The sequence below is a fragment of the Gavialis gangeticus genome, unplaced genomic scaffold (assembly GCF_001723915.1).
Source record: "Gavialis gangeticus isolate Ggan-Ray unplaced genomic scaffold, GavGan_comp1, whole genome shotgun sequence".
Lineage (NCBI taxonomy): Eukaryota > Metazoa > Chordata > Crocodylia > Gavialidae > Gavialis > Gavialis gangeticus.
Genome location: NW_017729024.1, coordinates 21,145,756 through 21,158,562, shown reverse-complemented (window position 1 = coordinate 21,158,562; position 12,807 = coordinate 21,145,756). Strand labels below are relative to the sequence as shown.

The 12,807-nt window shown below is 41.9% G+C and overlaps 1 protein-coding gene across 1 annotated transcript in view; it reads left to right on the top strand.

Moving 5' to 3' along the window:
• Window positions 1–12,807, top strand: part of ATP6AP1L (ATPase H+ transporting accessory protein 1 like) — a 38,233-nt gene that overhangs the window by 8,158 nt on the left and 17,268 nt on the right. The window contains exon 2 of the mRNA XM_019518186.1: window positions 1,948–2,036. Coding sequence (XP_019373731.1) covers window positions 1,948–2,036 — 89 coding nt within the window. The remainder of the gene's footprint in view (window positions 1–1,947; window positions 2,037–12,807) is intronic.

Below are 12,807 nucleotides of genomic sequence, written 5' to 3'. Positions count from 1 at the left end.
GAATGGGGCCTTGCGGGGGTCCCCCCATGATCCCCTCCCCCCTCCTCCAGCCCTCCCCTGCCCTGGCTCCTGCTTACCAGCACAAAGTCCAGGTCCAGTTCCCTGCAGCAGCAAGTGGGGAATGCCTTAATTTCTGAAGCTCCGAATCTTTTCTGAATCGATTCGGAGAGCTTGAAATTGATTCAAAACTTTTTATTGGTCTCCTGATCAGATTCCTGATTCGGAAATTCAGTTACCAAATTGGGCCACATCTCCTCTGAATCAAATCAGCACCTGAAGCTTTGCACAGCCCTACTTATTGAGCAAAACACACATCATCCATTGTTTCTCCTGTTGATCTTGTGGGACAGCAGCTGATGCTCTCACAGGGCTTCCCCAGAGCACATCTCTGTAATAGGGGAAAGATGGGGAGGCACTCCCAGGGCTTGAGGGGCCCAATCCCATGCAGGATTAGGCCCCCACAGATCCCCAGAGCACCTGCCTGGGGCAACTGGGGAGTGCAGGCAGCTATAGGCTGCCAGGCTGTTCCACCACAAAGCAAATAGATGTATATGGCTAAATAGTGGCACCTTTTTCAGGGCCACATGTTGGCCATTTGTGGTACAACAAGGGGCATGGATGTCAGTTTGCTTTACCTTTATGCTGCCGTAAAAGTTTTTATGTTGCAGCATGAAGGTGGTATATGTTTGCACCTGAAGAGTCTGAGGGAGCAGAAGGTGGAAATATGGGAAGTGCCTTTACAGTTGAGGTTCCTTTGGGAAACTTAAACTGTCTGAAGCTTTTTTCTGATTATATATTAGGAATTATCTCCTTACTGTAGAACAGTAGTGCTTAACCATCAGCTTACAGAGTTTTGTTGTCTGGCCCATGGGGCTCCAGAGGCACACCAATTAGCACTGCCATTGCTGCCTTGGGGCCATCTTTTTGGACCTGTAGGGAGCCCCAGGGTCTGGGTGATGTTGTCCCATGTGTCAGATCAGAATGATATTGAGTCAGGCTGGTGCATAGGGTTGGACTACAGACAGAGCCAGCTCACAGGTTTATGCTGATGCTTTGGATTACACCCGTGTGTTAATGCCACACACCAAATCTGTTCTGGATCAGCCCTGTGGAGTGACCCTATGTGTGGGATCCAGCCTGCAGACTGGTCCCATGCCACTCATCCATAGTGCATGACTAGAGAGTTGGGTACTGCCACTCTAGAGCCCTGGCAATACCCTTGTACACAGGCTTTAAACAAGGAGTAGAGGCCAGTCTGTGTTTGGACTGCAGAGATTTTGGGGAAGGTTAGAAAGGCAGCTACTAATGTGCAGTGGGAAGAAGCCAGCTGAGGGAATGAGGCTGAGATTTGGAGACATGGAAGATTGAGCAGCCATAGGATACCAGCCTGTTTCCTGGAAGTTAAGGAATGGAGGCTATGGTTAGACTGGTTGGTCAAAAGGACAGTTTTTCTTGAATTTATATTATTTTTTACTACTATATATTGGGATTGGTTTCCTATGTGCTCTTACATGGCATTTCAGGAGTATGTGCCATTTTAGGGTGTCAAGCTTATTTTGTGTACCAAAACCAGACCACTCCAACACATCTCTAAGTGTAAATAATAATAATAATGTAATGATTTGATAGTAATCCCAGGTGTGCTGTTGGGTATAGAAACAGGTGTGCCTTAACTGCGTTCAGCCAATGGGCCATTAGATTTGGGTGTACTGTCACCTGTGTTGGATGTAGCGTCTTATTTTACAACGTGCTCAGCTCACAGTGACCTAGTCTCTTATGTGTCATTGAAGATAACTGTCAAAGCATTCTTGCTCCTGTCTGCCTGAAGAAATGGCAGAGAGAGAGATTATCCATATTTAACATTATGCCTGTAGTATTATTCCTAGCATGTGCATTCAGGCTGTCTATGATCATTGCAGCATCAGGCAGAGCAGCTGTTGTCTCTAGATCTCCATCAACATTTATGTAATCATCCTGTTTGACACAGGACTTGCTGGACTGCAGCGACATGTTTTTGGAAAGTCTGGAAAACTCAGGTAAGCTGAGGTAGCTGCCATGAAAAGAGGCAGTTTGTTCTCTGTTAGTTTCTGTCTTCATGGCCCCACTTCTGTAAGTCCTCATATTTAAGACAAGTGTTCTCTAATTCTGAACTAACTTTTTTGAAGGTTGATGGGAGAAAATGGAGAATTAGCAGAGTAAAATCTCGCATAGCCCCTTCTTGCATGCATGTTTTTATATTAGGAATTTGTTAAGTACCTCAAAATACAAATGGTTGCTGGGTCATCAAGGCTAGGCACAGTCATTCAAAAAGCCTGATGCAAACTCAATGTAAGTTATGTGGTTTTCTGTAAATGGCGTAGTTTAGTTCAGTAGTGAACAGAACACACATTCGCCCATTGGTTTGTGGGTGGCAGAGGGAGGAGGAGGGGAAGGGAACCTTAGATTGTGTTCTGCCATTTTTAAACTAGTCTTTGTGTGCCAAACTTATGTTCTGTTATGGACGTGGATCAGTTTCCGACCACTTATACCAGTAAAAGTACAATGTCTGTACCTGGCCCATGTGACTGAAGTTTTTTTATGATCTGAAAAGTAACCAGTAGCTAAAAGCAGCCTGTGCAGAAGCTGGCAGTTGTCAGCAATAAGAAAACCCTTTGCTTTCCTCAACTATGTGTCTAGTTTCAAAATACTTTAGTCCATCCATCTTGAAATATATGGTCAGTGTTAAGTTTGTGTAGTAGACAGTATTTTCTGAGGTGGGATTTGTCAATGACTTGCCTATCCTGTGCATTAAGCTCACTGCATGACAGTATTATGAGTAATATGATTTGAAAATGCACCATTTGCCTTTTATTTGTAATAATTTTGTGACTGCTGGTGGAACCGGTAACATTTGGCCAAAGCAGTGCAGGCCAACATTTCCAGCAGGTGTGCAACAAATTAGACACATTTCCCCCCTGAGTGCCACTCCTTCCCTGCCTGATCTGCTACCCTGTTTTATGCCTTGCCCAGTCTGATACTCTGTTTTCTACTTCCTGTCTTGTGCTCTCAGTCCGATTGGTTGCTCTGCTTTCTACTGTGTCTTCCACTGCTGCCTTTCCTCTCTCCAGTCTGCTTTGTACCACACACACAGGCTGCCTGTGCCATTTTTGGCAGGTGTTCTGCAGGTTGATTACTCCTGCTTTAAGTTAAGTTAAAGAAGAGATTTATGATTATCTGTGTGATATTGAATGTGGGTATGCACATAATGATGTTATCCTTATACGCTGGAGACTGAGGATAAAACTGGTTTCAGGAGAGGATAAAAGAGTGTTTTTTGGTGTGTGTGTGTTAGATGGAAAAACTGTATTCCCTTTAAGCTGGAGAGTGGATTAGATACCAGGGCTGCACATGAGGTTATGGATGTGACTGGAATGCTGGGAATCAAGTGAAGTGCAGACATGGTGTGCATCACACAAAGACCCTAACCTGTATGATTCTCTGATATCCATCACACTGCTATCAGTAAACTGAGGGTTCTTGATATCCAAAAATGTTTTTTTTCAAATTTATAGGGTAGAAAAATCAGAATTTCCTTCACCTTGGGATTTCCTATGCTTAAGGACTTTGTTTTTCCCCCAGATGTGAAAAAAAGGCACAGTATAATTATTTTTCCAACTACTAAGTGGTAGGGAAATAATAGTGCAATAGTAAAACTCTATTCTCAGTCTCAAATGGTATTCACAAATCTGAAATAGCTGGGTATTTCCACAGCACTGAAAGAGTTAACAGTGTTGACATATGCAGTGTTATGATTGGGCTTCATCATTAACACCTCATTGTTATGCACAGGGAGAATTCACAACTCCCAGACAGTTTTTCAGCTGTCTGCCTGCAGTCTCATTAAGTGAGACTGCTGGATCCTGTTCAAGAGGTTTTCTTCACAAATGTAGGAGTGTGCTAGAAAGAACCCTCAGGCAGTTCCAAAGAGCTCCTTATCAAAACCTCTCTACCAAACTGAAGTCAAGGTTAGAATGACTCCTCTGCCTGCAGTGGAATTCACCTCTTTCTAGATATTGTTTATTCAGCTCTGTTACAGATGATATATAGTCCTGATGTTCATAAAAAGAATGTTTTTGCAAACTGCATCAGATGTGGGATATTTATCAGGATTTTCCCTGGGGATGAGGAAATACCCTGAACCTTTTCAGGATGCTTCAGATAGCACCCCTGGATCACAGCTGCGCTGCATGCATGTTAAATGGGGAGTAAACACATGGCCCTTACTCTTTCCCTCTACAGATACATGAGCACTTGTGATAAAGGTTTACGATGTGGTATGGAGGCCATTTCTATGCTAAAAAATTGGCAGCACCCACCTATGAAAATAGAAAGATGATAAGTCTAACTGTTAAATCAATAAGCTTATGTTCTGTAGATGCTATATGGGTAACAAGGTAACTTCATGGTTTAGCCATTACTGATTCAGTTTAGCTCTAGTCCATCTGTTGTTGAACTCTCTCAGGAAAATGCTCTATATTGTGGTCTGTATTATACTAGTTTGCAGTTAAGCATTTTTCTTTCTCACCCAGTTTGAAGTCACTTGTTGATGAACAGTTAGAAAATAGCAGTATACGTGACACCAATACGAACCGTATTAGTGTCCTTTTGTGGTCTATATGAAATGTTCTTGCAAAGGAGAGACAGATTAGGATGTGGACTCATGACAGCTCTTTAACAACTTTACTGATTCAGTGCTGAAATGCATATATGACTCTTTCCCTGCATGTGACTTAAAACTACAGTTTGGCTCCATATTTCTTTGCACTGCGGTATTTACTTGCTAATTGGGATGACAAATATCTCTTGTAGTGCTTCAAAGAAAACATGACTTGGTTTTTGTTGGGGTATGCATTTCAGTTACCTCTGTATTTCCACACCCTTTTTTTTCACTGAGGTTTTTCCATCAGATGGATCTAGGTTCCTCTTAAATAGGTGGTAGTAGTGCTACTGAGTTCAAGCTGGTGAAGGATTTGAAGATTAGTGGATACTCTCTGCATTGCTCAAAGAAAAATTAATTAAAGGTAGTAAATCCTCGAGCTTAATAGTTATAGATACTAAAGCCCCTGGGTTAATCTTGTATCTCAAATGCAACAGACTGGAGCTCTTAATCACTGAAGTAGGGTTTACTGTTGTGATCACATCAGCAGGTATCTGACAAACTGATAACTGATACAGGGACAGTATGTACATACAGCACATTGGAGTCTGCTCTGGGGAAGCTTGTGATTGCACTCTGTCTGGGAAGCAAGTGGGGAATAGACACAAAAGTCAATTTCTGAGTTGAATTTCAGCTTTACTTTTGGAACATGGAGATCAGGAAAAGAAGAGACCTAACCCCATTCCTGGGGTATCAGGCCCTGGCTACTCAAGTGAAGAACGGAAAGATACAGAGGGCAAAACAAAAGGGATTGTGGAATTTTCTCAATTGTCAACAGCAGCAGTGACTTCCTTGCGGGGGCGTGGAGAGGAAAGAGGTGAAATCTAATTGGAAAAGTAGAGACACAGTGTAGGGTCAACCCAGAGAAGGACAGGAAAGCAAAAGGAAACGGGGAAAATGTCCCAGGGAGATGTGATGGGGTTGAGAGGGAAAAGAAAATAGCAGGGACTCCAAGTTCAGAAAGAGATGAAGAGGTGGAGAATTGGAGGGAAACATTTGGAGTGAGACATTTGGATAGGGAAGACAGCAGAGAAAAATGGGAGCAAGAGGGAAGAAACAGCACAGAGTAGGAAAGAGCAACAGGGAGAGAGAGGGAAGTACAATAAGAAAGCTGAAGATGTAGACCATGATTTGAGAGTTTCCATACATGAGTTGAAAGTTTCCATACAAGAGTAAGACTCAACGGAATAAGAGGCTTAGAGAGAAGCTGTTCTATATGCATTGCCCTCTCCTGGGTTCTGCTGCCATAGAGGGAGATAGGGCTCATCCATAAATTGCAGAGGAGGCCTGAGATGTAAAGCCTGTAACAAGCTGATTGCCAAGTGACCACTTGCTTTGCTTGTTCTGGATCATCCCCATATAACATCCATTAAGAGGACAAGGTCTGGCCTCTGTGGAAAAACCCAGGAGCCCCTAATACCATTGGCAAGCCACATGAACTGAAGAGCTCTTAGTCTGACAATGCAGAGGACAGGGCAACCAAACTGACTGGCGTGTTTGCAGGTTTTTGCCTTAAGTGTTTAAATTTATGATAGAAATCTAGTTGGATAGCAAGTTGGTTACCCCATGCTAAAAAATAAATACATAGACGGGTTTGTTTTTGAGTATCTGGTATGACTGTTCTGTATGGGCAGACATTCATGCACCCCTGTGCAATTTACACTGGGTTTGTATCCTGATGTAAATCAGACTGGGTTGAGGAACAGACAGATGTGGAGCTCTTCCAGGTAGAAGGTATAGTACCTTGTCATCGGGTGGTGAAGAGCAGTCATAGCCTGTCTACATTTCTTAAATAACTACCCTAGGATGGAAACAGACAGAGAGAGAATAAACTGGTGCAACTTACCATATTTACTCAAATCTAAGATGAGCGTGTGTCCCCCCACCATCAGCATAGGGGAGAAAAAAGGCCCTCATCTTAGATTTGCATACAAAGCAGAGGGGGAGGGGCAGGTGACTAGAGCAATTCTGACTCTGGCCTTGTGCCCAGGTCAGGCCTGAGAACCACAGCCAGGGTCGTCCCTTGTGGGGGGAGGTGAATTGGGGTGACCACCCAAGGCCCTGCACTTTGGGGGGCCCCGCAGTCAGTGCTGTATAGGCCCTGCCACTGCCACCATGCACTGCCGCTACTGAGACCTGCCAGCTCTGCCTCCACTGCCAAGCACTGCTGGCTCTGGCCACTTGCCACCCCATTCCCCCCGCAACCCCTCTGGGCCCTACACAGGCTGATATGCCTTTGGCCCTGTACACCGTCAGGTGGCCAGCAAGGGTTGTGCTTCCATGTGCCGTGTTCTGGGAGGGAATGGAGCCCAAGCAGCATCTGATAGTATGGGGAGAGGGGATCTGGGGTTGGGAGGGGTGCTGGTAGCAGGGGAGGAGCAGGAAGATTGCAAGGGGAAGAAGTTGGGAGGGAAAAGAGCAAGGGGGCCAACTGGCCTCCCCAGCCACCTGACTCCCTCAGCCACTGCTTTCCCTGCTGTAGTGGGGGGAGGAGAGGGGGAAGACCCTCCAATAACTAGATTCTATACTTGGAAAATTATAACAAATGTATACATTTTCCATATGTAGAATCTAATTCTTGGGGGGTTGTCTTAAATTCAGGCTCAACTTAGATTTGTGTAAATACCATATATCAGTAGAGTTTTAGCTCTAGGAATTTTTATTGTCCACTACAGTCTTATATCAGTATATTATTGCTTACACCAGTGTAAATATTTTGTCTGTCCAAACCCTGTATCTTGCTATCCCTGTGTATACAATGGGAATAATACTTTCCTATCTCTCAGGGGTGTTGTGAGCCTTATTTCATTAAAATGTGTGATATTCTTTCTTGGGTGATATAGAAAGCAAAGGCACTATTTGGCATTACGTTTTTCACGACACCTTGACGATAGGGGTCAACTACACTAGTAAGTAACCTTTAACAGATCTCTGCTCTGAGCTTAGAGAGAGATTTAAAAGTATTATTTATTTTCTTAAAAGGTAGCTCACTTACTAGCACATTTCCAATTACTTTTAGTCCTAGTTAGCATAAATAACAAAACATGCAAGAGAGAGTTGGCTGAAGTCAGTATAAACCTAAAATATGAAGCCTTTTAAAAATATATATGAATAGTACATGCTGAGTGATGCAGTAGCAAATATTGCTTCCTATTGGCTGAATGTGCCATCCATCACATGGCCTGTCAGACTACAGGCTCAAGTCTCTTTGCTAGAGCAGATGAGCAGATGTGCTTGGTGTGGAGGGACTGCTTCATTTCTCAATGGAAACAAACATCACATTTAGCTTCTTACTTCTCTTTTCATGTATAATATTTTCAGTATCTGTGGATGAAATGTTTGTAGGAATGGATGGAAGGTCAGTAATTTGATACATTTTAACAGAGTAGATCAGTGTACTTGAATGCATGCTTTAAATGTTGTAGTTTTAGTATTTGTGCTGCATGCAAATAGATTTGGTCACAGTTCAGAAGGTCATGACAGGATTATTCTTTTCAGTTTTCAAATGTATATGATTCACATAGAAATGAATATTTCTAAGACACAAAGTATAACCTCTTTCAAATGATTTTATCCGTAAGACTAACATGATCTAAAAAAGCATATTACTTAGTGATCTGTCTCGTGCTTGATTACATTTTAATGCTTTTCTCACTTTCTCCTTCCTTATGTGTTGAAACAGAATTATAAATAAAATAGCAGGAGAGTGTGAAACCTACTCCAAGAAACACAAAAGTGCTAAAATATTCTACTTCTATACAGTGAATATTATTGAAACCTAGTTTCACTATTGCAGAAAGTATTAAAGTGATTACATTGTTTCTGGATATTTATTTCTTATTGCCTTTTAATGCACCTGTCTCTATACACAACATAAAGGGAAAGCAGGAAAGATCTTAGGAAAGAGAGGGTGATTTTTAAAGTCAAGCTTTATAAAAGTGAAAATAGCTAAATTGAATTATTTGCATCATAAAGGCACTAATAAAATGTGGATCAGATATGGTGATGATGATCACAGCTGTACATTTAGGGCAAGAGAGACATGGTGCTTTGCTTAAGCTTATATTAAAAGATCTGTGAATCAGTTACTGATAAATACTACAATATGTTTTCATTCAGATAGTTTATTTGCTGATCTCATCTGGCAGTTTCCAAGTCAATTAGTGTCTCCTTAGCAGTTTCACTTTTCTGTGATCACTAAGATATTCTGACTGAAAGAAACTAATTGAGCTTTCACACAAACTTCATAATACTGATGATTAATGAATCAAGGCACCAAAGTGAGCGGTAGTTTTTCTTTTGACTTTAGGGAAGCAGGATGAGTTCCTTTCCAGGGTAAAAGCGGCCTTAGTTTCCTTTTTCAATTAAAAAGAAAGTTCCACTGTTTGTTACTTTTAAGGTCTGGTCTGGCTCTAAAATCTTTGGTGCGGCACAGTCTATTAAAGTCAGTGGGAGTTAGGCCTAAGTTGGTACTACAGAAACAGGCCCTGAATGTCAGTAATTTATAAAAGCTATTTTAATCTGAAAAATATGTCTCATTACCTGTTCAAGGCACAGCATAATTAGAATGGCACAATTTGCTTCCTCTTTAAAGTATCATATTTTAGATGTGTTTATATGACATTGAAAGACAACTTTAAGATTTTTTTCATTAGAAAGATTCCATGAACTCTGATTTTATTCTGATTCAGATCTCATTTAATACTGAGCTTATATCACTGTAACTGCATTAACTTCAGTGAAGCTACTTGTGATTGGTGTCAGTAAGTGTAGAATCAGATACGCAATTGCTGTATCATCCACTAACAAACTACTTTTTCTTTTATGTATGACTTTGTTTGATTTACCCATGACTCGGATGCAGTTTTCTAGTAAAATAACTTCCAGTGCAAGTTATTAAAACTACTGCATAGTGGGTGCATCTACATGAGACGCTAACTGCAGTTGCCTGATTAGCTCTACAGTGAAGTCTCAGCGTCTGCACATGTGGCTCTGTTAGACCTCAGTAAACTAATAAATGCCACCATCAGATAGTACTTGTGAACACAAGTACTATCATGTGGAGGCATTATTTACTCTATTGCAGTGCACGTGTAGACAGTGGCTGGGGCTGGCTGGAGCAGAAGGAAGCTACAGTGTGGGGCTGGCTGACAGGCAACTGGGAGACAGCCAGCAGGCAGCCCTGCACTGTAGCACCGTTGTGCCCCAGTCAGCCCCTCTGCAGCACACTGAGTTGGGCAGGAGCAGCCCTGGGCTGGCAGGTTGACTCCCTGGGCTGTGCCACCCTGGCTCACTGTTGCAGTTCTGGGCACATGTGAAACTGTATGCTCAGGAGCAATACATTCTGGGGCGAACTGCACCGGAGTTATTTCGTCAAATTAATTTCACGTATAGACATGCCCAGTGAGTACTAATGCATAGGCAGCAACAGCAAGATAATTTGAATTTGAATGATATTAATGAAAGAGGGATTTTGGAAATACCATATTTTCTTGCATATGATACTCCCCATTGAAAATCAGAATAAAGGGGGAAAAAGATTTTTCTAGAGCTATGGTTGCATAGAGCAAGGAAAGAGCCTAATGACTTACTCTTCCTTTTCTGTTTAACTAATGCTGAAACTCTAGCTGCTGCTGAAGTCTGGTCTCTATGGGTAGAGCTATCATTCTGAAGAGCTAAAGAATTTTTAGGATAAGAGAGATGAGCAACAGCTAGTAGACAGAAAAAATGCCCTAAGAAAGGTTAGTTTGGTTAGTGGACTATCAAGGCCATATAAAGGAGAGAGAATCATTAACACCTGTGGAGTGAAGAACATTGAGCTGATTGACTACCTTAGTTGTCTGAATAGTAAGACCACAGCTGCTACACCATGGAGCAGGAATCGAAGCAGGGTGCTTTTATCCTTGGCAGAAAATCAGCTTCCCTATGTAATTCATACACCCCAGTTTTGGGGAAAATGATGTGTGGTGTATGTGAGAAAATACAGTATTATATAGATAATACAGAAAGCTATTTGACTTTGAATAGCTGATATAATATACACTTTGTCCTTGCAGCATTTACAGTAGGAATACAGTGGAGTATATTTGGTGCTGTTGAAGTGCTGCTAAAATACCTGGGGCTGGATCCTGCAAATGTCTGCTCATGCAATTGTTCCTCACTCCCATTGTGATCTGTTGGCCTGTTTGTGTGAATATGGGCTACTTGCACCAAGGTTTTCAGGAGCAGGCTTTGTATTTTCACAGTGGCTCTTTCAGATGAACAAACTAGACTTCATTATCTTATCAGATGACATTATCCATCTGTATAAGAAGGAATTTACATGTCTTTATGCATATAATCTCATTTAATTCGGTTTTACACAGTGATTAGTCCTTCCAGTGCTTTGCATGAAGGCTAAACTAATTTCATTTGGGCTCCTGAATTACTTAGAGTGGTAAATTCAACATATAACATGGACACACACCATTAATTAAGACCTGGAGTGGCTGTTTTCAAATCTGGTATTCTAAAGAAAAGGCCAAAATGTTTCAACACACACAATATATATTACCCAGAAGCTGAGGCTTATTGTTTCAAATGGGTAAAAATGTGGCCATATATTTAAAAGTTCAGGTAATGTAGTATTATATTTTAAAAAAGAAAACTGTTATAAATGAGTGGCACTTCCAGCCACTCCTTACTGAATTTTTTTTTAGTTTCTAGGCTCACACAGTCCTGTCAGCCCATAGTAGAGTTCTGTCAGGAACAGGGGTAGTTAGGCTATGAATCTTAAATTTATGGTTTCACTACAAAGAATATTGTTACATGATTTTGAATTTACTTGTATTTTCACTTCCACTGGAAATCTGCCCCATGATATGATGAGGCTGACTTCCTTGCACAATTGTCTTTGAATTCTTCAGATTGCCTTTTGAATTCAAATGCTGCCTACCTGACAGTGGTAGAGTTTTGGAGAGCCACACAAACTCTGCTCAGGTCAACATTCATAAAGTGCCCGTTCAAAACTCTGACTGTGTCTCTGGATTATAGGTTTACAGTAAACAGCAAAAGTGCTCCTACCCCATATGTTTACAGTCCAAGCAGATTCTACCACTGATTTAATCCTGTATATAAAAATCACCGTTTCTTGACTGTGTTCCCTCCCTAGATGTCTATGGAAAATAGATGAACTTTAAAAAGTTCAGAAACTGGAAAGTATGTTGAGAGCAGCTGTCTTTTTACATCAGGGTGACTGCAGCACAGCTATAGTCATTAAAAGCAAGTGTTGCACGACAATGTACAGCAAAGGAAGGGGGCAGAGGTAGCAGAGGCCCAAACCATTCAAGGCACAAAAAACAAAAGCAAACCATGACTCTAGCTAGTACCAGTTACCAGCACAGACATTGTTTTGTCTCTATATGAAACTGCTGGAGAATATTCGGACCCAGTTTTTGACTGTGAATGGTCTTTCCAGACTATGAACGTTATGTCAGCCTTGCCAAAACTGAGCTTCAGCTACCCCTCATGAAAGCCCCAATCTTTCAGAAGTCTCAGCATATGCACAGAACAGGAGGAGAGAGACAGCAGAATCCTGTGTGACAAATGCATCTCTTGGGTGAATGAGTAATTCTATATAATCACCCTTTGGATCTTTCTGTAGAAGGAGGAGCTCTACACTACTTCCAGATACTTCTGTGGACTCCTGCCAGGGGCTTACACACGTCAGAAGCACCTCATAGTTAACTGTATCACAGGCAGCTGGCAGATCTAATGAAATCAGCATAAGCTTGTGCTTGTTCATATCTAGGAGGAGTTCATCAACCATCAGTACACTAGTTCCATCAGTACACTATCCCATGCAGACTGACTAAGGTCAAGGCAAACTGGGGACTGCAGGCATTACCATAATTGCTTCATCACTAGTTTTGTCAAATAGGTTTCTCATTAAAAGGAGAGACATAGGCCATGAACAGATGTTCATTTCTAGCACTAAGAATTTATCTGAAATTCTCACAGGTAGAAAAATAGCCCAGGAGCTGGAGTGTACATGTATTCCAGGCCCCTGGCTGGAGAACTATGCAGGCGAGCTGTCCAGCCAGGAGGTGCTCTCTGGCCCCCCCCCCCCCCCC